Here is a 23,507-nt window from a genome sequence, read left to right as displayed (position 1 = left end):
TTTGAGATGGAGTCTCGCTCTGTCACCTAGGCTGGAGTGCAGTGGCACAATCTCCACTCACTACAACCTCTGCCTTCTCGGTCCAAGCGATTTTCCTGTCTCAGTCTCCTGAGTAGCTGGGACTACAGGCGCGCGCCACCATGCCCAGCTAATTTTTGTATTTTTTAGTAGAGATGGCATTTCACCATGTTGGCCAGGATGGTCTCGATCTCCTGACTGCAGGTGATCTGCCCACCTCTGCCTCCCAAAGTGCTGGGATTACAGGCATGGGCCACCGCGCCCAGTCAACTTTTCTAATTTATTCTATAGAGGCCAGAGCAGAAGACCCTTGGTTTTCTTTCGTCGTACAGGGCAGGACAGTTCATGAGTTGGCATGACACTGGTATGGCTTCATTCACGTAATGCTTGCAGGCAATGTCTGAAATGCCAAAGAAACAATGAGTCATGTACATGTAACCTGTCAAAGCACAAGAATCGTGTTTGTAAAATTTAGACTAGCCATCTAATTTTATGAACACTATAAAGTAGTCTGTTCTTGTTCTTCACCAGCTCATTATATTGCCTGATCTAATAAATAAACTCTTATTTATAAGCTGGTATTCAAATGCTGAGGAGAAAAGGGGCTCCAGCTTGATCATGTACTTTGAAAAAATGTTGTTTGTTTTTGGGGAAGCAGACATCTCTGGAGAAAGCATAGGAAGTGGATTTAGTGTAGCTTTTTTTTTTTTCTTGAGATAGAGTCTCACTCTGTCACCCAAGCTGGAGTACAGTGGTGCGAACTCGGCTCATTGCAACCTCTGCCTCCTGGGTTCTCCTGTCTCAGCCTCCCAAGTAGCTGGGATTACAGGCACCTGCCACCATACCTGGCTATTTTTTTTTTTTTTTTTTTTTTGTATTTTTAGTAGAGACGGGGTTTCACCATGTTGGCCAGGCTGGTTTTGAACTCCTGATCTCAAGAGATCTGCCCACCTCGCCTCCTAAAGTGCTAGGATTACAGCCGTGAGCCACCACTATACCTGGCCTAGTGTAGTGTTTTGAGAGCTGTTACCTCTGGGCAAGTCACAGCATTTTAAGCCAGTTCCCTTATACGTAAAGTAAGAAAAGTACAACTACTTAGTCCATAGGGATGTGTGAGGATCAAACCACTTAATATTTATGAAAGGGCTCTGTAAGCTGTAAAAGACTACCTATTGTTATTGTTAGGCTGTAAAAGCACAACGTGATACATTTATATATAGCTTTGTTATGCCTTAACAAAGCTTTGATATGCCTTACTTCATATGACTGCTTAAGCACAGTGTCCAGCTTTAATAGAGTGTTTGGTTTCTGGACCTTCAGATAAAACACAGAGAAGGAAAAGATGTGTTCACTTAGAATGGCTATGTGCATTGTATTTAAAGAGTTTTGTTTGTTTCACTTAATGAATCTTAACCTTAAAAGGGTTAAGATTTTAAGAGAATTAAGAGGTTTTATGACAACAGAATTGACATATTTTTCCCAAAGTCCTCGACTTTAATTTCTTTAAGCACACTCTTTTCCTCTTTTTTAGATTCCACTGTCATCACTTTAGTTCAAGATGTCATTAGGTCTTTTGGTTGGTCTTTCAATGCTGTTTCTCCTGTGACATTGCCAGGTTACCTTTCCTACAACCTTGCTTTCTTTGTGTCATTTTCCTATACATACTCATCCTCCAAATCCTAATTTCTGGCACTGGTAGGCTGTCCACATCTACAGGTGTAAACAAATCCAGAGAACTACCTGGTGAGGGGCAGTCTAGATATGTGGGTTTGGGAATTACAAATGCACACCACAGGGCATGATAGTATGGCACGGTAAAAGACCACAGACTTTGATGTCAGACTGGCATTTCAATTCTGAATCTGTTACTTGTATTAATGATCTCAGGGAAGTGACTTAATTGCACCTCAGTTTTCTCATTTGTAAAATGAGAATCTAATTACTTCATAGGATTGTTTAAGCACAGGGTCCACCTTTAATAGAGTGTTCGGTTTCTGGCCCTTCACATAAAATGCAAAGAAAAAAAAATGTGTTAACCTAGAATGGCTATGTGCACTGTATTTAGAGTTTGGTTTGTTTGACTTAATGAACAGATATTATATCTAATTTAAAAGTTTAAGGCCAGGCATGGTGGCTCATGCCTGTAATCCCAGCATTTGGGAGGCTGAGGTGGGTGCAGCACAAGGTCAGGAGATCAAGACCATCCTGGCTAACACAGTGAAACCCCACCTCTAATAGAAATACAAAAAAAATTAGCCGGGCATGGTGGCATGCACCTGTGTGCCAGCAGAGGCTGAAGCAGGAGTATCTCTGAATCTCTTGTACCCGGGAGGCAGAGGTTGCAGTGAGCCAAGATAGCGCCACTATACTCCAGCAAGACTCTGTCTCAAAAAAAAAAAAAAAATATACACACACACACACACACACACACACACACACACATAATAAAATTAAAAATTAAAAATAAAAGTTTAAGAAGGTAAAAAGGCAAAATTGGAAAGGGGAACTATACTTTAATATATTCAGGTATCTCCCTAGTCAAAACATTAACTGTAAATCAATTTAAGTTACATGGTCATTTTTGCCTGTGGAAGAGGATAGATTTGAAAGAAACAAAACTGAAGATGAGAAACCAGTTAGGAGGCTATGGTAGCGATTTAAGCAGGTACTAATAAGCATCTGATGAGAAGGATATGGTAAAAGAGGAAGGGAAGAGAATGGATTTGAGAAACAGAGCTGGGCACGGTGGTTCATGCCTATAATCCCAGCACTTTGGGAAGTCTAGGTGGGAGGATCGCTTGAGTCTGGGAGTTTGAGATCAGCCTGGGCAACACAGGGAGACTTTGTCTCTACGAAAAATTTAAAAATTAGTTGGATGTGGTGTGGTCCCAGCTACTCAGGATGCAGAGGCAGGAGGATCACTTCAGCCTAGGAGGTCGAGGCTGCAGTGAGCTGTGATGGTGCCAGTGCAGTGTAGCCTGGGTGACAGAGCAAGACTCTGTCGAGAGAGAGAGAGAGAGACAGAGAGAGAGAGAGAGAGAGAGAGAGAGAGAGAAGGAAGGAAGGAAGGAAGGAAGGAAGGAAGGAAGGAAGGAAGGAAGGAGGAAAGGAGGGAAGGAGGGAAGGAGGGAAGGAGGGAAGGAGGGAGGGAGGAAGGGAGGGAGGAAAGAAAAGGTGAAAAGGAAAGAAAGAAAGAGAAAGAAAGAATAAAGAAAGAAATAAAGAAAAAATAAAGAGAAAGAAGACGAGAGAGAAAGAAAGAAGACGAGAGAGAGAAATAATTAGGAGGTAAAACTGGCAAGACTTGGTGAATGACTGGTACCACCTATTGGTGTACATGTCTGGCAGGAAGATGGCAAGTTGAGTTTTGGCCATACAGTATTTAGTTTGAAGTACCTGTCTAAGGCAAAGATGTAGAGATAGAACATCAGAGAACACTAACATTTAAGGAGTAAGAGAAGGAAGGCAAGTTCAAAAACAAGAGAGAACAAGGAATGGTCAGAGAGTGTAATGAGAAGGATAAGAATGTGAAGTCCACAGAATTCAAAGACAGACAATTTCAAGAAGAAAGGAATAAATAAAGTATTAAACGAAGAAAAAGAGTGATAAAGACTAAAATATGTTCATCAAAATTGGCAATTAGGAAATTACTGATGTCCTGAGGGAGAGCATTTTCAATGCAGTGATGGAGACTAAGCCAGACTTCAGTGGGCTTAGGGGTTAGGAAGCAAATGGGTAGCAAGAAAAGAATTGTATACCAGTCTTTTGAGAAGTTTAGATGAGGAGGAGAGAAACTAGAGCAAGCTAGCTATTTATGAGTTAGTGATTAAAGCAATGGAGATCCAAGAGAACCAGAAAAGCATGTCTCAAAGAGTCTACCGTAGTATTTCAAGTATTTCAAATAGATAAATAGATCAGTATGTTAAAATATAAAGAACAGTGTGTTACAGGGGAAAGAACAAGGACTTTGGAATGACACATGTCTAATTCTGTTACTTTGCCATTTACTAGCTATGAGACAAGTTACTTAAGCTTTTATGGATCTTAGTTTCCTTCTTTTTCTTTTTTCTTTTTTTTTTTTTTGAGATGGGGTCTTGCTGTGTTACCCAGGTTGGAGTGCAGTGGCACAATCTCGGCTCACTGCAACCTCTGCCTCCTGGGCTCAAGATATCCTCCCACTTCAGCCTCCCCAGTAGCTGAGACTGTATGTGTGTATCGCCCTGCCCAGCTAATTTTTTGTTTTCTGTTTTTGTTTTTCTTTTTGGTAGAGATGGGTTTTGTCACCTTGCCCCAGCTTGTCTCAATCTCCTGAGCTCAAGCAATCCATGACCTCGGCCTCCCAAAATGCTGGGATTACAGGCATGAGCCACCTCGCCCAGCTAGTTTCCACATTCTTAAGGAGGTAATACCAATAACAGCTGTAAGAATTAAATGAGGTAACTCCATATACATGTGTCTAGCATTGGCAACTTTTGCTTGGTCTACAGAAGGTACTAAAAAATATTAGCTTTCCAAGAGAAGAAGCAGAGGCTGTTTGCCTGGGCCAAGAAGAGAGCTGCTGGCAAAGGGGACGTCCCCACTAAGAGACCACCTGTCCTTCGAGCAGGAGTTAACACCGTCACCACGTTGGAGGAGAACAAGAAGGCTCAGCTGGTGGTGACTGCACACGAAGTGGATCCCATCAAGCTGGTGGTTTTCCTGCTTGCCTTGTGTCATAAAATGGGGGTCCCTTACTGCATTATCAAGGGGAAGGCAAGACTGGGATATCTAGTTCACAGGAAGACCTGCACCACTCTCAACTTTACACAGATTAACTCAGAAGACAAAGGCACTTTGGCTAAGCTGGTGGAAGCTATCAGGACCAATTACAACGACAGATAACAATGAGATCCGCCATCACTAGGGAGGCAATGTCTTGGGTCCCAAGTCTGTGGCTCGCATTGCCAAGCTTGAAAAGGCAAAGGCTAAAGAACTTGCCACTGAACTGGGTTAAATGTACACTGTTGAGTTTTCCATACATAAAAATAATTAAAATAATACAAATTTTCCTTCAAAAAAATATTGGCTTCTGTTTCCCCTTGGAGGTTACTAGTAACATTGAAAGAGTGCCATTTCAATTAAGCAGTGAAGATGTATCCTAAGTTGCCCAGGATTAAAGCATTCAGTTATAAGATATTAAAAATAGGGAACAGTTGTGGTGGCTTATGCCTGTAATCCCAGCACTTTGGGAGGCCAAGGTGGGAGGATCACTTGAAGCCAGGAGTTTGAGACTAGCCTGGACAACAAAGCGGGATTCTGTCTCTAGAAAAACATTTAAAAAAAAATTAGCTGGGCATGGTGGTGTGTGCCTGTAGTCTCAGCTACTCTGGGAGCTGGGTGGGAGGACTGCTTGAGCCCAGGAGTTCAGAGGCTACATAAGCTATGATCACACCACTGCACTACAACCTGGGTGACACAGCGAGACCCCATTTCTTAAAAAAAAAAAAAAACAAAACAAAAGGAACAACAGTTGAAAGAGGAAAGGATTTGAGAGAGTTAATCATATGTGAAGTCTAAAAAAAAACGAAGTAAGTAAAAGTGCCAAGAGGGGAAGTGAGGCCTAGGGGAGTAGGAGCTTTTGTGTCTCATATATGATTAGCATACATCCAAAAATTATTTGAAAGAGTGCCTCACTGCACCATATAAGATGACATTTGCAGCAGAGATGGTTTTAAGAGGCTGAACATGGACAGAAAAGATCAAAGGACAAACAAAGCTACCTTAAAGAGAAAAGTTGGTGCAGTTCATACCTAATGTTGATCATTTCAGTAAAGATCTAGGAAATACAGTATTTGGAAAAAATAGTTTCCAAAGCAGACGTGAATCCAAGTATCCTTGGGCCTAATTGTTAATGAATGTGAAACACACGGCTAGAGAATCTGTGGGTAGAAAACATTCCCTAATTGCACAATCTCTAAACCTTTCCATCTGATTTCAACTATAATGACGTGCAAGTAAACGTACTTCTCAACTTTTCCAATCCTACATGCACAAAGAATTACTCTCTTTGAGCACACATTTCATTGTAAGATGCGTCTTTACATGATTTCTTAGACAAATTCAGTTATTTTCTATATAAGGGTGTAGAGTAAGTAGTATTAATAAGTGTTTTTCAGATCCATATTTTGATCATAAGGAAAGCCTGAGCTTTAACGAACTTAAGAGTACTGAGCAGAGTCACGAAGCAAGAAAATATTATAATGGAATCTAACGGTATTATTTTTCTACATCTCTCTTCCTAATAAATATATGAATTCTAACTTTGTCTTCAAAATGCAGAGCAGACTTCTTACTAATTGCACATTTACTGAACACAAATCAAGGTGGAAGAACCAACTGCACAGCTCAGGAAAAAAAACATGCTATAATCATTGTAAAGGAAAAGAAATGTGAACACGGTTTTTCTGTGCAGGTAAAAAAAAAAAGAAAAAAAGGGAAAAGAAAAAAATTAGAGAACTACTCTAAGACACAGGAAAAAAAACCCCTTCAATACTGCTGAAGGTAAAGAAAGAAGCAACAAGCAAATTGCAAATTTTAGGGTGGCCTAACACAGGCAATCTGAGGAAATACAAAGGATGGTTTCTCCACAAAATCCTCTTCCACCCCATGGAGAGGACTGCATGCTTTTCTTAAACGAAGGGATAGCACTTTGGCAATTGTTGGAATGTGGAAGCTGACTGATTTTACTACAGGAAATTAGTTTTGACAGACATCCTAATTAAGCACAGTATAGAACTAAGGACTACCGTATAGAACTAAGCTGGCTGTGCACTGAACAACTCTAGAGGCAATATTCACACAGACTACAACATGAATGGCGCCCTGTGGAGCTATGCAATGCAGTAGCCGATTGTATCTATCAGAAACAATGTAAGCTCCATGAGAGAAAGGAGTTTTCTCTATTTAATTCATTGGTGTATCCCTGGCACATAGAACAGGGCCTGATGCTTAAGATGATCAATAAATATTTGCCGAATGGGTTGATGAATGAAAAGAAAAGGGGAAACTGAAGTTTGAGATCACAGAAGAGAGATGGATTTCTTACAACTGAAAGAGATTAAGAGAGTGAGTCCAAAAATCCAGAACCTGTTATAAAAGAGGAAAGAGGGCCGGGCGCGGTGGCTCACGCCTGTAATCTGAGCACTTTGGTAGGCTGAGGCAGGCGGATCATGAGGTCAGGAGATCAAGACCATCCTGGCTAACACAGTGAAACCCCGTCTCTACTAAAAATACAAAAAAATTAGATGATCGTGGTGGCATGCGCCTGTAGTCCCAGCTACTCAGGAGGCTGAGGCAGGAGAATCGCTTGAACCTGGGAGGTGGAGGTTGCAGTAAGCCAAGATTGCACCACTGCACTCCAGCCTAGTGACAAAGCAAGACTCTTTGTCAAAAAAAAAAAAAAAAAGGGGGAGAAGGAATGGTAGAGACAGTTTGGGACGTTACCAGATTTTACTATGCTCTGGCAAGGACTTACTATGGACTAAGCAAAAATTAAGTAATAAAAAGGGGTAGAAACACCACGTTAGCAGAGATGGAGATTTTCTTCTTAATTGGTAGGCTAAGTATGTTAAGAAAAGTTTACATAATTGCTGTTTTTCTATCAAAAACTTCTACATGGGTTGAGGCAGGAGAATTGCTTGAGGCCAGGAGTTAGAAACTAACCTGGGCAACACAGTGAGACCCCATCTCTACAATTTTTGTTTTGTTTTTTTTTTTGTATTAGCTAGGCATGGTGGCGCATGCCTATAATCCCAGCTACTTGGGAGGCTGAGGTGAGAGGATCGCTTGAGGCCAGGAGTCTGAGGCTGCAGTAAGCTATGTTTGTGTCACTGCACTCCAGCCTGGGTGATAAAAACGAGACCCTGTCTCAAAAACACTCCAAAATGGGGAAAAAAAAAAAAAAACTACATGGCCATACCAAACAGGGAGATGGAAGTCAGAATAAAAGACATGATTTTCATTATGATATAAACCATCTCCCCAAATATTAATAAAATCTTGAACCTTGATTAAGTGAGATAAACACTGCAGAAGTGATCTGTAAACTGTTATATGCTACCATGGTATTAGCTGTTTTTATTATCCAATTAATAGAAACAGAGTTCATAAAGATTAACCAGCCATTTGATGTCTACTGACTATATATTGTGCTTTAGCAAGTATGCATGTATATAAAGTTCATTACTTATACAATTCCTTGTGTATACGTGACTTTCATTCTGTTTTATTTATCAGGTTTCAACCAGACCTAAAGTTCCCTAGGTTGAACAAACCTATACTTTACAACCCTCAACATCATCTTTACATGATCCATAAACACATATCGAATTTCTAAGGACCCCTGGGTATGGCTGATTCAAAGGACTTTCTTTTCACATTTCCAGTATTCTTAAATTTCAGCTATAAAAATTTATTTCAAGAGAGTTGGTGCCTCTATCTGTCCTACTATAACTACTCCAATTCATCTCAACATGGAAATATGTTAATTTGCTCTAAATTCTGAGCAATGCAAATGGACTTACTAACCGTATGTCTTCTGTTCACAATCTGTTTTCTGCCAGGATTATCTGGCACACCTCATGTATAATTTCCATTAAAACAACAAAGTCAAACAAACACAAAAACACATAGCACTTTGCTGCATATATAAAAAAATCTATAGTTGGCTTTTGTGGGAGGAACCACTCCCACTCACAGCCACTCAAGGTTTATCAGGATATACTAGTTGAGAGGCATGAAAAATAAAAACTGGTAATTCCCCATAACCAAAACAAAAAGTGTTACAGGATACTTAAATGATCCTTGGCAATACTTGTATTCTATTTAGTATATGTTTGGGAGTTTAGTAGATTATACAAGCCACCAAATAAAAGACAACTGGTATATATTCTCCTCAGATATGGTAATGTGATGTAAGGTAGTAAACCTTCAACTTCATTTTTGTATGGGTAATAAATTCACATGGCTCAAACTCCAAAAGAAACCAAATGATATTCAATAAAAAGTTTCTCTCCCACTCTATCCCCCAGTCACCTAGTTGTTCTCCCCAGAGACAACCAGTATTATCCATTTCTTGGGTAGTTGTTGGGTAGCCTTCTAGAGACTAGACATCAACAAACAAGTGTGTGTGTGTGCGTGTGTGTGTGTGTTCTCTTTTCCTGTATTGACACAGTTGGTGGCATACTGCATAACATTTCTAGGTAGTATCTTAGGCACTACTCCCACCATGCCATGTTTAGGCAACAGGCTTCTTGCATGTCTTCTTTGATTGAACAATACCAGCTTCTCAAGTGTTGTGAAGGAGTTTGAGACCAGCAGACTCTGAAGGAAAGTGTGTTGTAATTAATTGGTAATATCTACCATAACCATCTATTCCTATTCTGTGATTTTAACGTATCTTCCACATACCTCTCTTACAAGAATCACCACATTTCACTAACTTGAAAGGGCATGTCTGAAAGTAGGGCCTATGTCCTTTCATTATTGTAATGCAGGATGCCTACCCAGCACAGTGCCTAACATACAAGTACTCGATAAATACTTACTAAATGAATACCACAGTCAAAATCCTCAATGTTTAGGGAGAACAAGACAGCTTTTTATATTCCTGAATGAGTTACTTTCTCCCACTCAAAGATATACTTGATTGACCCTATAACTGTAGATTTGTAATGAAATCATATTTGAAAGCTATGTGATACTGCTTTCCCTGTATCAGAATTTACAGTAATGGGTTGGGTGTGGTGGCTCACGCCTGTAATCCCAACACTTTGGGAGGCTGAGGCAGGTGGGCTGCTTGAGTCCAGGAGTTAGAGAACAGCCTGGGCAACATGGCGAAACCCGTTTCTACTAAAAATACAAAAATGAGCCAGGAGTCATGGCACATACCTGTAATCCCAGCCACTAGGGAGGCTGAGGCAGAAGAATTGCTTGAACCTGGGAGGCAGAGGTTGCAGTGAGCAGAGATTGCACCACTGCACTCCAGCCTGGGCAACAGAGCGAGACTTGGTCTAAAAAAAAAAGAAAGAAAGAAAAAAAAAAAAAGAATTTACAGTAATGATATCTGGCTGGCACTCAACCTTCTTGAGAAAAAAATATGTACCCAGAACTTTACACAGGATCCTATCATATATGTAATTACCTAGTTTCCAATTACTGCCCTCTAAAGAGAAAATGATTGTGTAACATGAGATTTCTGAAACAAAAGTGGGGTCTAGGGAGGTCAGGCGATGGTGAAAGAAAACTCAATGGAAACATCATGAGTGATAAAGAAAGTCTGTGATTGTTTGAAAAAAATCCAGTGAATGAAAAAAATTGACAAAGAAAGAACATTTCAATTAAACCTTACTCCTTAAAGACCCCACCTGCTAATCATTCTCAAAGAGCTTTCTCAACTTACGTTTTCCATATAAGTACTGCCATCTACAGGGCATAATGGAAACAAAGTATTTTATGAGGAGTGGGGAGTAAGTGAAATGAAAAGGCTGGCATACTATAGGCTAACATCTTCATGCCCTTTTAAAATACCAGCATTAATAGGGAAAAGACTCCCTATTCAATAAATGGTGCTGGGATACCTGGCCAGTCACAGCAGAAGAATGAAACTGGACCTTTACCTTTCACCATACATAAAATTAAGTCAAGATGAATTAAAGATTTAAACATAAAATCTCAAACTATAGAAATCCTAAAAGAAAACCTAGTAAACACCATTCTGGACATCGGCCTTCAGAAAGAATTTATGACTAAGTCCTCAAAAGCAACTGCAACAAAAACAAAAATCAACAAGTGGGACCTAATTAAACTAAAGAGTTTCTGCACAACAAAAGAAACTATCAACAGAAGAAACAATCTACAGATAGGAGAAAATAATCACAAACTACGCATCCAACAAAAATCTAATATCCAGGAATCTATAAGGAGCTTAAGCAATTTAATAAGCAAAAAACAAATAGTCCCATTATAAAGTGGGCAAAAGACATGAATTGACACTTCTCAAAAGAAGACATACAAGTGGGCAACAAACATGAAAAAATGCTCAATATCGCTAATCATCAGAGAACTATAAATCGAAACCATAATGAGATCCCATCTCATACCAGTCAGAATGGTATTATTTAAAAGTAAAAAACAGATGCTGGCAAGGCTGCGGAGAAAAGGGAAGGCTTATACACTGTTGGTGGGAATATAGATTGGCTCAGTCACCATGGAAAGCAGTTTGGAGATTTTTCAAATAACTTAAAAGAGAACTATCATTCAACCCAGCAATCCCATTACTGGGTATATATTAAAAATAAAATTATTTTACCAAAAAGACACATGAACTCATATGTTCATCACAACACTATTCACAATAGCAAAGACATGGACTCAACCTAGATGCCCATCAATGGTGGACTGGATAATGAAAATGTGGTACATATGCACCATGGAATACTATGTCGCCATAGAAAGGAACAAAATCATATCCTTTGCAGGAACATGGATGCAGCCGGAGGCGATTATCCTATGCAAATTAACACAGGAACAGAAAGCTAAATACTGTATGTTCTCACTTATAAGTACGAGATAAACATTGGGTACTCATGGACATAAAGATGGCAACAACGGACACTGGGACTACTAGCGGGGAGATGGAGGGAGGAAGGCAAGGGTTGAAAACACTAACTATTGGGTACTATGCTCACTTTCTGGGTGAGGGGATCACTCGTAATCCAAACCTCAGCATCATGCAATATATCTATGTAACAAACCTGCACATGTAGTCCCAGAATCTAAAACAGAAGTTGAAATTCTTTTTTTAACTCTACATTTATTCAGAGTTACATGTTATGTTTTCTCTTTTTCACACACAAGGAAAGGTAATAATGCTCAATGGACTGGCTATTATCTTTTAAAAAGTAATATTATAAAGCTAGGACTTATGATTTTAAGTCTTCATTTATTTATTTATTTATTTTGAGACAGAGTCTCGTTGCTCTGTCACCCAGGCTGGAGTGCAGTGGGGCGATCTTGGCTCACTGCAACCTCCGCTTCCTGGGTTCAAGCAATTTTTCTACCTCAGCCTCCCAAGTACCTGGAACTATAGGCATGTGCCACCATGCCCGGCTAATTTTTGTACTTTTAGTAGAGATGGGATTTCACCATATTGGCCAGGCTGGTCTTGAACTCCTGACCTTGTGATCCACCCACCTCGGCCTCCCAAAGTGCTGGGATTACAGGGATGAGCCACTGTACCCAGCTGATTTTAAGTCTTTAAATTACCTGTTACATATTTCTGCGGGCTTGTGCAAAAAAAAAAAAAATTAGTTGTTACTTAACGATTAACAATAAAGAAAAAAATTATAATTTTAAACTAAAATTAAAAAAAAATGTTTAAAATATGCCCAAATTCCAATTTATTTCATTCTGCTGTAAGATATAAACTGGGACTCTCTGAGAAGTAGAGAGTCCCTGGGAGAAGAAGGGCTATTTTTGGTGGGAGTTCTTTTACGTTAAGGATAGACCAGGATGGAAGAGGAAGAAGAACATTAAAAGCTAATGGACTGGTTTGGATTTATAGGTACAAGCTGGAGAAACCTGAATGAAGGAAAGCACAGATGATTTCCATGCTTCTAAGGGGACATTATGCCAATGTGTTGTATTGTCATAACAACTTTTTCTTTTTTTGAGATGGAGTCTTGCTCTGTCACCCAGGTGGGAATGCAGTGGCATGATCTCAGCTCATTGCAAGCTCTGCCTCCCAGGTTCTCGTCATTCTCCTGCCTCAGCCTCCCGAGTAGCTGGGCTACAGGCGCCTGCCACCACGCCTGGCAAATTTTTTTGTATTTTTAGTAGAGACGAGTTTTTACTGTGTTGGCCAGGATGGTCTTGATCTCCTGACCTCGTGATTCGCCCGCTTCGGCCTCCCAAAGTGTTGGGATTACAGGCGTGAGCCACCGCACCCAGCTAACATAACTTTTAAGGAAAATAAGCGGAATCCATTAAAACGGTTTCTTATAATCAAAAGGAAGAAATCTGATTTTAGAGATAATCAAAATCCACCAATATCACAAGGACAGTAAGAATTTTTGTTGGGGCCAGGCACGGTGGCTCATGCCTGTATCCCAGAACTTTGGGAGACAGAGGAGGGTGGATCGCTTGAGCTTAGGAGTTCAAGACTAGCTGGGGCAACATGGTGAAACCCTGTCTCTTCAAAATATACAAAAATTAGCCAGGCGTGGTAGTGCATGTCTCTAGTCCCAGCTACTCGGGAGGCTGAAGTGGGAGGATTGCCTGAGCCTGGGAGTTTGAGGCTGCAGTAAGCCATGATTGCACCACTGCACTCCAGCCTGGATGATACAGAGAGACTTTGTCTCAAAAAATAATAAAATAATAATAAGAATAATTTTTGCTTGTTTGTTTAACCATCTATTTTCAATTGGGTATTAAATTTTATCTTTTTTCTCAAATCTCGTCACAGTAAAGTTGCCATAAGTTTGATAATAGAACAAAGTTAGGCAATATTTATTACTCCCCCCAACCCATCACTGCCTATCTCCAAAGTACTACTTTATTATGTGGTGCTGTCTGAACAGTGCTGTTGTCTGAATTAGCCCCTCTTCCACTCCCCAAATCAGATTATCAAAGTCTAACCCGTCAAGATCCAGATTAAATGCCAATTTCCCCATAAAGAATTATTTGATCCCTCTCTTTAGCTAAAAGTAGTTTTCCTTTGCTTATGAATGTTTTAGCTCTTTGCCTAAACATTTCTTACAGCCCTTGTAAATATTCTACATATTAATGGTTTAGGTATTTGCGGGATTACAAACCCCTAAACAAAGGAAGGAACTACATTTTATTCATCTTTGCATGTGTCATAATATCTAGCACAGAGCCTGGCACATGACAAGGAGTTAATAAAGATTTAGTGAATATTGAATGTTTGTATTTGAAAGTTTACATGGGTAAAACCAAATAGTTAATTTGAGAAACATCATGGCATAAATATTAACAACAGAGGGTCTTTGTTAAATATTTCACAGACTAGGAAAACTAGAATATATACCTACTATAGTAAAATATACATACTTAAGCCAGTGGTTTTATGAGAGTAACAACAGGTATCATTAAGTCACCAGAAGTCTAATGAAAACTTAATGTTACAGCTTTGGTTAGGCTACAGGCAAGTGATTTAGGAGCTATACTTCTTAAGCTCTTTTCTCATTTGTTTATTTATATTATTTTTTAAAGACGGGTTTTCATTATGTTGCCCAGACTGGTCTTGAACTCCTAAGCTCAAGCAATCTGCCAGTCTTCGCCTCACAAAGTGCTGGGCTTACAGGTATGAGCCACTGTGCCCAGCCCTAAGTTGTTTTCTAACCTTCACTATAATTTATAGATGAGACAGGCTGTACAGTTGCCAGGGAGATGTCATGGCTACCAAAAACGAAAGCATAAACACATTTTAAAATATACCAAGTGGGCCGGACGCAGTGGCTCACGCCTGTAATCCCAGCACTTTGGGAGGCCAAGGTGGGTGGATCACCTGAGCTTAGGAGTTTGAGACCAGCCTGGTCACCATCGTGAAACCCCATCACTACTAAAAATAAAAAATTAGCTGAGCATGGTGGTGGGCACCTGTAATCCCAGCTACTTGGCAGGCTGAGGCAGGAGAATCGCTTGAACCCGGGAGGCAGAGGTTGTAGTGAGCCGAGATTGCACCATTGTACTCCAGCCTGGGGGACAAGAGCAAAACTCCGTCTCAAAAAAAAAAAAAAAGAAAAAATATACACCAAGCGTTGGGTAAAAAAGCAGGTATTAAACAGAATCCTTAGCTTTTTGTTTACTGATTTAGCTTCTTGGGGCTTCCTTCATTACAGGAGAAAAATCTCCTATACCAAAGTATTCAAGTTCTCAGTAAACATATTCAGAAGCTCTAGTAAATACATGTATGTGGTATGTCATACTATATTAACTATAATAAAGTTTCTCTTTAAACAATAAAGATTAATACATTTAGGAAAGAATCAAATAAAACCTATGCAAACATGGAAAAAATATCTGATACCAGCAACACTTACATGGAAGAGAAGATTGGATGTGAATATGGATAGACAGAAATAATTAGCAGGTGAGAACTATAATTAAGGTAAAAGAGAATTAAAGGACATCATTCGTCTAACCCTGGACAATATCAATAAACTTTCCACAATCTCAGAACACATGTGACCGAAAAAAAAAGGAGTTCATGGTCAAATATACACAAACAAGAGCTAGATACCAACCGTCTAATTTGAATCTTAGGAAACAGGTGGGAGGCCAAGCAGACAAAAATATGTGGAAGGAACATTGTTTTAACTAAGCGGCTTTTGGCCAAGTTATAACTCAGAAGGTTAAAGTGTTACACATATGACAAAGTCCTTAATTAGCTGTTTTAAACACAAATAGTATTTCATGCTCATTGGGTATTTTCTAGTATGAGTTACTAGAATAATGATATTATTATTCTCCATTGGAACTTTAGGAAGAAAATATATTGGAGAGGCTGCATAAGCAGTGTTTAGGGCATAGACTCTGAAGCCAGGTTTCTTGAATTCAGATTCCAGCTCTCCCCCTTACTAGCTGTGAGTCCTTAGGGATGTTACTTAGCCTCTCTAAGCCTCATTTCCCTCATCCATTAGTAAAATGGGAACTGGTAGTAGTTCCTATCTGATAGGAGATTCCACTTGCTATGAGTATTCAATAAATTACTGTTCATAAAGCACTTTGAACATATATCCCACAGTAAGCTCTGTATGAATATTTGCTAAATAAAATCTGTCCTGGATAATTTAGATATTTATCTGATTTAAGACAAATTTTGGCTCCTATGATAGAGAATATCTCTAGATACATATAGTATTAAGACACTAGGTGTAACTTAAAAGTTTTCTATTTTTGAAGAAGTACTGCTCTTTTTCTGTCCTTTCTTTCCTCTGTGATTCATATCTCTGGCTTTACAATGCTAGCTAAAAGACAAACATTATGCCACTTGCTCAGGTTCCTTAACTGTTCATCTCCTCCAGGTCTGCCATGCCTTTAAGGAAATGAGAGAGAAAGCAAGGAATGTATCAATTCCCTTATTAGATATACGACAGCATTAAAGCCAGTGATGGGATAGAGTTTGCAATCTCATAAGATTATCTAAAACTGAGCAGAACTCCCATACAGAGGTACTAGAGGTGCTGGTATGCTACCTAAAATTATTATTTAGTAGTAGAGTCTTCCAATAACGTATCAGCAAAAACTCAAGTAGATGGAAAATAAGCTACTGGCCTTATTCCTAATAACAATCTCTGGAATCTGAACAATGTACACGTAGAAGTTAAAGTCTAGGCTGGGCATGGTGGCTCACGCCTGTAAACCCAGCACTTTGGGAAGCTGAGGCAGGCAGATCACGAGGTCAGGAGTTCAAGACCATTCTGGCTAACACAGTGAAACCCCGTCTCTACTAAAAACACAAAAAATTAGCCGGGCGAGGTGGTACGTGCCTGTAATCCCAGCTATTTGGGAGGTTAAGGCAGGAGAATTGCTTGAACCTGGGAGGCAGAGGTTGCAGTGAGCCAAGATCACACCACTGTACTCTAGCCTGGGCGAGACAGTGAGACTCCATCTCAAAAAAAAATAAAAAATAAAAAATTTAAAGTCTAAAGTACACTTAGAAGGTTAATACAAGGAGGCAAGTGTCACTACAGCTCATGACATTAGTAAAGTATGTTCTATTCTAGTGATACTGTTGCGGTTGATATAGTGATGATTTCCTAATACAGATTACAAAACAGATATAGACACAATATACAGTAGTAACGGGAAACGTCACCTCTCCCAGCATTGGGGAGAGGTTTCATTCTGGTAAAAAAAAAAAAAAAAAAGAGCACCTGATAAGGTGATACCACATCGACAATTTCATTTCTCAGAAAGTGGAGAAAACAACAAAGAGAACTGCTATCCAAGACTATAATGACTGACAAGAAGGAAACTGTAAGTGATGTGGGGTGACAAGAGTTTTATAAGAAGACAGTATGTTAGTTAGCTTCCGTGTTGTAATAGCAAAGGAAACCTGGAAACTTGACCCTAAGAGAGTAAATTTCAAGCATTCAGTGGTAGGATAGGTAATTCTAAGCCAGAAACTATAACAGGGAGTGTAACCCAAGACAGATAGAAGGTAAGGCTTCAAAAACAAAATTATAACTGACTCTGATGGGGAAAAATTGAGAGAAGCAACAAAACAAAAACAGGTAGAGGTTCATTTATTATAGGATAAATGTGGAGAGTAGCACAAACTCATTAAACTATCAGGAAAGGTAATGCCCAGCATGAGGTAAACAATTTTTGCTACTCTATTGTTTTTCTCTCTTGCAAGTCAGAACGGCCAGTTAAGTTCTACCTAGGTGAAGAGACCAAAGAATCAGAACTTGGGCAAAGAACTTGGGAGTCCAAAATGGGGAAGGGCAGTATATATTATAGTCTTGGCAGTAGTCATAATAGGGTATTTTATGGCCAACAGAGTTATCTGTGTTAAAATTGCGACATGCTAACTTGGACTGAAGGTGCCAGATGATTTATAGAAATGGGAGAGGCAGGGCTGGCACCAGTAGTGGATCTGGGTGGTGTGCCAATATTTCTCTCCACTCTTCCCTAAGGTAATTGTTATTATTGAGTCTTCTGTTGTTTTTATTGAATATGGCTGTATTTTCATTTCTTGAGTTTTGCTCTGAGGTTCTTGAACTAAATCTGTAGTACTGGTGGAGATATGCCAGTTTTTGAGGCAATTCTTTCTAAAGACTGGAGTTTGGGTATGGGTTCTTAATGAATAACATCTCTAAATCTTCCAGTTGTTTCTTGGTGAACATTGTTTTCTTTATGGATGCCTCTGGTGCTCGCTTTTAGTGAGGGCCTCTGAATCTGGCATCCTTTAATCTCTGTTGTTCATGTGTTCAGGTTCAGTGACTGTTATTATTATTCTTCTTAAGCCAAAGATAACAGAAAATTTTTGCGTTTGAAGAGGTTAATATAATATTAAGAAATGACAACTAAAAATAAATCTTCAAGTTTACGTTCAGATTGGAAATGATGGAGAAAGATTAAATGGTAAAAGAAGTACAAGACAAGTGAAGTGACTGAAAAAAATAGTTACTTCTGATGAATTCATTTTGCTATACCTGGATAAATTTTGTCCTTAGATACCAAGAAAGCTTGCATATATTAATATACAACCACTACTGGTTATCTCTAAAGAAGGGAGAATGGGAAGAATAGAAGTCTGAAGATAAACAAACATGACTGTGATTTCCAAAAACGAAGAAAATATGGTTCTTGAATACCAGAACAACAGCTCAGAAAATGGGCATGACCACGGGAGGCCAGGTCATAGCAGGATACTAACCTCTGCTGCTGCCACTGTGAAATGTCTCTAACCACATTTATGCTCCAGAGCCAAAGCCCCAGGAGACAGCACAACTGGCCAAGCATAGATTTTGTGTGTATATCCTAGTTGTAGGGCTGGGTCAGGGTGAGGTGACTAAGGCACTCATTTTTTGGCACAAAATTTCAAGGAGCACCAAAAAACTCTCCAATCAAGATAAACAATATTTCAAAAAATCAAAATTAATGCAAAAAAAATCCATGTTGAAATACAATAGAAAAATTTAAAGAATCAACAGCAGTGCCATACCAAGTCATATTAGAGCTTGAGGCAAAAGGGAAAACCAATTGTACTGATCATGTCTTTCTTTAAAGTTTTGATATTTTATTCATCATGGATTTTTCTGCATCAATTATGATTTTAATAAACATTGCATTAAAATATTCTTTGTCTTAATTATAAGTTTTTTGGTATCCCCTTAAATGTTACAGCTGAGTCAAGTGCCTCACTCTCCTCACCCTAGTCCCAGTCCTGCCAATTGCTTGGAACCACCTTGCATTCTCCCCTATGGAAGGCAAGGCTCTAAAACAGGAAGTGGACGAGGATGCTGGGCATCTAAACACCCAGCTAATATCCACTACAACTTGTGGGCATTTGTACTGGCTGCTTCCTCTGCCTGGAATGTGAATCTGTCCTGCCTCCCTCCTCTCTTCTTGATCTTCAGGTCTTTAACACTGGCTTAGGTAGCTCTGCTTGTGCTCCCTTAGATCCTATACTTAACATTATCCAAATACTTATCACAGTGTCTTGCTATTTATTTGTTTACATTCTCCCCCAGATTATAATCTTAGATGACATGGATTCTAGGATACTCATCCCTGCATCATTCTAATACCTACTAGACTGCCTGGCACATATTAAGCCCTCGATAAATATTTGCTGAATGAATAGAATAAAAGCCATATCATAGGGGAATAATTAAAATTAAAGGTGTAGATCTTGGAAAAGAACAGACTCAGGAAAATATAGTAGTTGTCTTCATCTGAATGGTGATCATGAGGAAGACTGAAATTGCTGTTCCTCAATCTTTTGTTTGCTCCCAACCCTCCTGGAGGGGATTCATTACATTTCCATCACAACTGGCTCACAATGTCATGAACTGTTCATTAAGTCTGAGGTTTTTCCCGGGCTGGTGTTAGAGAGGATCTTATAATGCCGTAACAGAATGGTGGAGAAGCAGTGCATGTGTTATTCTCCCTCAACCTGAGAATCATGGGACTAGTCTTTCTCATCCCCTATTAACTGTGCAGGAGAGATCTGGAATGTGTTCTCAAATATTATCCCAGGATAGATTTAGCTCAATATAAGGAATAATTTTTAACCTTTAGAGCTGTTCATAAACAGCATATATAGACATAAAATGACGAATGTGTCATGACTACAAACCTGAAACTCCTTGTTTGGAGTGTTGTAAAGTGAATCTGGCAGAAAGGAAAGTGAGATAGGGGACATGGTGGTATAGTGTGTTGAAGGGTGAACTTCAAAAATATATGTTTATGTCCTAACACCCAGAACCTGTGAACGTGACCTTATTTGGGAAAAGGATCTTTTCAAATGCAATCAAGTTAAGGACTCAAGATGAGATCCTCCTAGACTACACCCATGTGGTATTAAATACAACAACCTTTTGAGACAAAAAGAGACAACACACAGAGAAAGCAGTTGTGTGAAGATGGAGGCAGATAATTTAGACAAGTAGACTTTAAGACCTTCTAAATTTAAGAAACTTTTTTCTAGCCATTTCCTGCCTGGTGGAAAAAAACCAAACAATTCAAAACATAGAGTCCATGTGGGAAGTTACCACATGGAAAGCTAGGAAAGTTTTTCTGCAATGTTTCCAGAAACTGAGACCTCTACTCTCCAGGCAATAAAGAGAGGTATTTTGATACAAGCAAATACTAAGTAGGCATACAAGAATCTGCCAGTAAATTAACTAGCAATGTTATAAATTTCTCAGTACCAGTCTACCTCTAACCAATGCACGAAGCTGTGTCCAACATGTAGGGTGCCATTAGGTACCCCCAAATATCATGGTCACTTAGAGAATGACAGCAAATCCAAATCATGCAGGTAAGGCGTAAGGTATGCTTTTTGAGTGGCTACCAAATACTTTTCAAGTCCTCAGGACCTAAACACTGTCACATGTGGGCCAACAGTTTTCATAAATGCTGCATGTCCCTTTGTAGAAAAAAATGTCTCCATAGGCCTATCTCACCAACCTTTAGCTTGCTATTAATTTTACAGAATGGCCTTAGAAAATCTGAGTAGGAAGGCAGCAGAAGGCCCCACCCTGAGGTGGGCACGTTTCCGCCATGCAGAGATTCCTAAGGGGCTCAGCCACATGCACCATGTTCCTGACTGCCTTCCTCTGCTGCAGTCGTATTCCTGGCAGGCAGTGGACTGGGAAACACCAGTGGTCGCAGACTGTATGGAGAACCATTACTGCCCGGGCATGCCCTATCTGATCGCAGGACAGGAGTAAGGCCATAAGGTCTTCGAGGCCATGAAGGTGGCCAACACTTCCAAGTTCCCCTGTATATATTTGTTCTAGACCAGCCCAACCATCTCAACATTACCAAGAAATGGCCCTAACCCTGAGCCATCGACCTTCAGTTTTACGGATAAGAGGGCTGCCTGTCTTTATTTGCTCCTGGAACTGAAAAAGTGTAGCTTCTATCAAAATGTGACCCTTTGTACCAGAGTCTTATTAAAACAAACAAACATGAGCATCATGATCTCCACATAGAGTATCTGGGGCTCTAAACTCCTTAGTACTTAAAAGTACAATTGGCCGGGCGCAGTGGCTCATACCTGTAATCCCAGCACTTTGGGAGGCTAAGGTGGGCAGATCACTTGAGGTCAGGAGTTCAAGACCAGCCTGGTCAACATGGTGAAACTCCATCTCTACTAAACATACAAAAATTAGCTGGGCATGGTGGCGGCACCTGTAATCCAAACTACTCAGGAGGCTGAGGCAGGAGAATGGCTTAAACTCAGGAGGCAGAAGTTGCAGTGAGCTGAGATCACGTCACTGCATTCTAGCCTGGGCAACAGAGTGAGACAGGATCTTGCTCTGTTGCCCAGGCTACTATGCAGTGGCACAATAACAGCTTACTGCAGCCTTGACCTCCTGGGCTCAAGTGATCCTCCCGCCTCAGCATCCATAGTAGCTGGGACTACAGGTGCACACCACAACACCCAGCCAATTTTTAAATTTATTTGTAGAGACAGGGTCTTACTGTGTTGCCCAGGCTGGTCTCCAACTCCTAGGCTCAAGTGATCCTCCCACCTCGGCTTCCCAAAGTACTGAGATTACATGCATGAGCCACCATGTCCGGTTCTATTGTGTTTCTTGATAGGAGGGTGTCAGAGATTTCCTGGTTTACAGAAACGATATGAATTTGCAGAAGAAACTAAAACTGTTAACAAACATTTGAAAAAAGTTAGCCCCATTATTTATTTTTTAAATGCAAATTAAAACAACATACCCCAGATTTAATGTAATTTCTATCAAAATCTCTGCTGGTTTCTTTGTAGAAATTGACAAACTCATTCTAAAATTCACATGGAAATTCAAGGGACTAAGAATAGCCAAAACAACCTAGAAAAGGAACAAAGTTAGAGGACTCACACTTTCTGACTTCAAAACTTGCTACAAAGCTACACTAATCAAGATTGTGTGGTACTGGCATAAAGATAGACAAACAGATCAATGGAATAAAATTGAGAGTCCAGAAATAAACCTTCACATTTACGGTGAATTCATTTTTAAGAAGGGTACCAAGATAATTCAAGTAGGGGAAAAACAGTCTTTTCAACAAATGGTGCCAGGACAACTAGATATCCACATACTAACAAGTGAAGTTGGACTCATACCATGTACAAAAATCAACTCAAAGAGAAAAAAAACCCTAAATGTAAAACTATAAAACTCCTTAGAAAAAAAGATGTAAATCATTGTTACTTTGGATTAGACAATGGTTTCTTTTCTCTCTCTCTTTTTTTTTTTTTGAGACGCAGTCTTGCTCTGTCGCCCAGGCTGCAGTGCAGTGACACAATCTTGGTTTACTTCAAACTCTGCCTCCCAGGTTCAAGTGATTCTCCTGCCTCAGCCTCCCAAATAGCTGGGATTACAGGTGCCTGCCACCACACCAGGTTAATTTTTGTATTTTCAGTAGAGACGGGGTTTCACCATGTTGGCAAGGCTGGTCTCCAACTCCTGACCTCAGGTGATTCGCCCACCTTGGCTTCCCAAAGTGCTGGGATTACAGGTGTGAGCCACTGCACCCACCCTAGACAATGGTTTCTTAAGGTACAAAACCAAAAGGACAAGTTACAAAAGAAAAAAGGTAGACTGGACATCATCCCAATTAAAAACTTTTGTGCTTCAAAAGTCATCTTCAAGAAAGCGAAGCCAAAAACAGAATGGGAGGAAATTTTTGCAAATATATATCTGACAAGGACCTAATATCCAAAATGCATAAAGAACTCTTACAATTCAACAAAAAAAGAAAATTAATCCAATTTAAAAATAGGCAAAGGATCTGAATGGACATTTCTCCATAGAATATACACAAATGGCTAATAAGCATATTAAAAGATGTTCAATATCATTAGCCATCAGAGAAATACAAGTTAAAAATCACTTGCGATACCACTTCACACCTATTAGTACGGCTATAATAAAAAAGACAGTTAATAACAAGTGCTAGCAAGGATATGGAGGAATTAGATCCTTTATATACTGCTGGCGAGAATGTAGAATGGTACAGCCCTTTGGAGAAAAAAGTCTGACAGTTTCTCAAAAACCTAATAGAAGAGTTACTATATGAACCGACAATTCTACTCCTACGTATACACTAAAGAGAAATAAAAACACATGTCAACACAAAAACAGGCACACAAACGTTTATACAGCAGTATTATTCATTATAGCCAAAAAGCAGGAACAACTCAACAGATGAATGGATAAATAAAATGCGGTATACCAGCCTGGACAACATAG

The 23,507-nt window shown here is 39.6% G+C and overlaps 1 protein-coding gene across 10 annotated transcripts in view; it reads right to left on the bottom strand.

Moving 5' to 3' along the window:
* PRORP (protein only RNase P catalytic subunit) overlaps window positions 1-23,507 on the bottom strand; it is a 149,064-nt gene that overhangs the window by 36,639 nt on the left and 88,918 nt on the right. For 2 of the 10 annotated variants that reach the window (XM_073997229.1, XM_073997232.1), the window contains one exon: window positions 153-418. The exons of the other annotated variants lie outside the window; for them this stretch is intronic. In XM_073997229.1, the coding sequence (XP_073853330.1) occupies window positions 395-418 (24 nt within the window). In that variant the 3' untranslated portion in view covers window positions 153-394. Of the gene's footprint in view, window positions 1-152; window positions 419-23,507 lie in introns of those variants that run through there. 10 annotated transcript variants of the gene reach the window in all.

Source organism: Macaca fascicularis, chromosome 7, assembly GCF_037993035.2.
Source record: "Macaca fascicularis isolate 582-1 chromosome 7, T2T-MFA8v1.1".
Taxonomy (NCBI): domain Eukaryota; kingdom Metazoa; phylum Chordata; class Mammalia; order Primates; family Cercopithecidae; genus Macaca; species Macaca fascicularis.
Note: the sequence above shows the minus strand (reverse complement) of the source record. Positions and strands in the feature narration are given on the sequence as shown.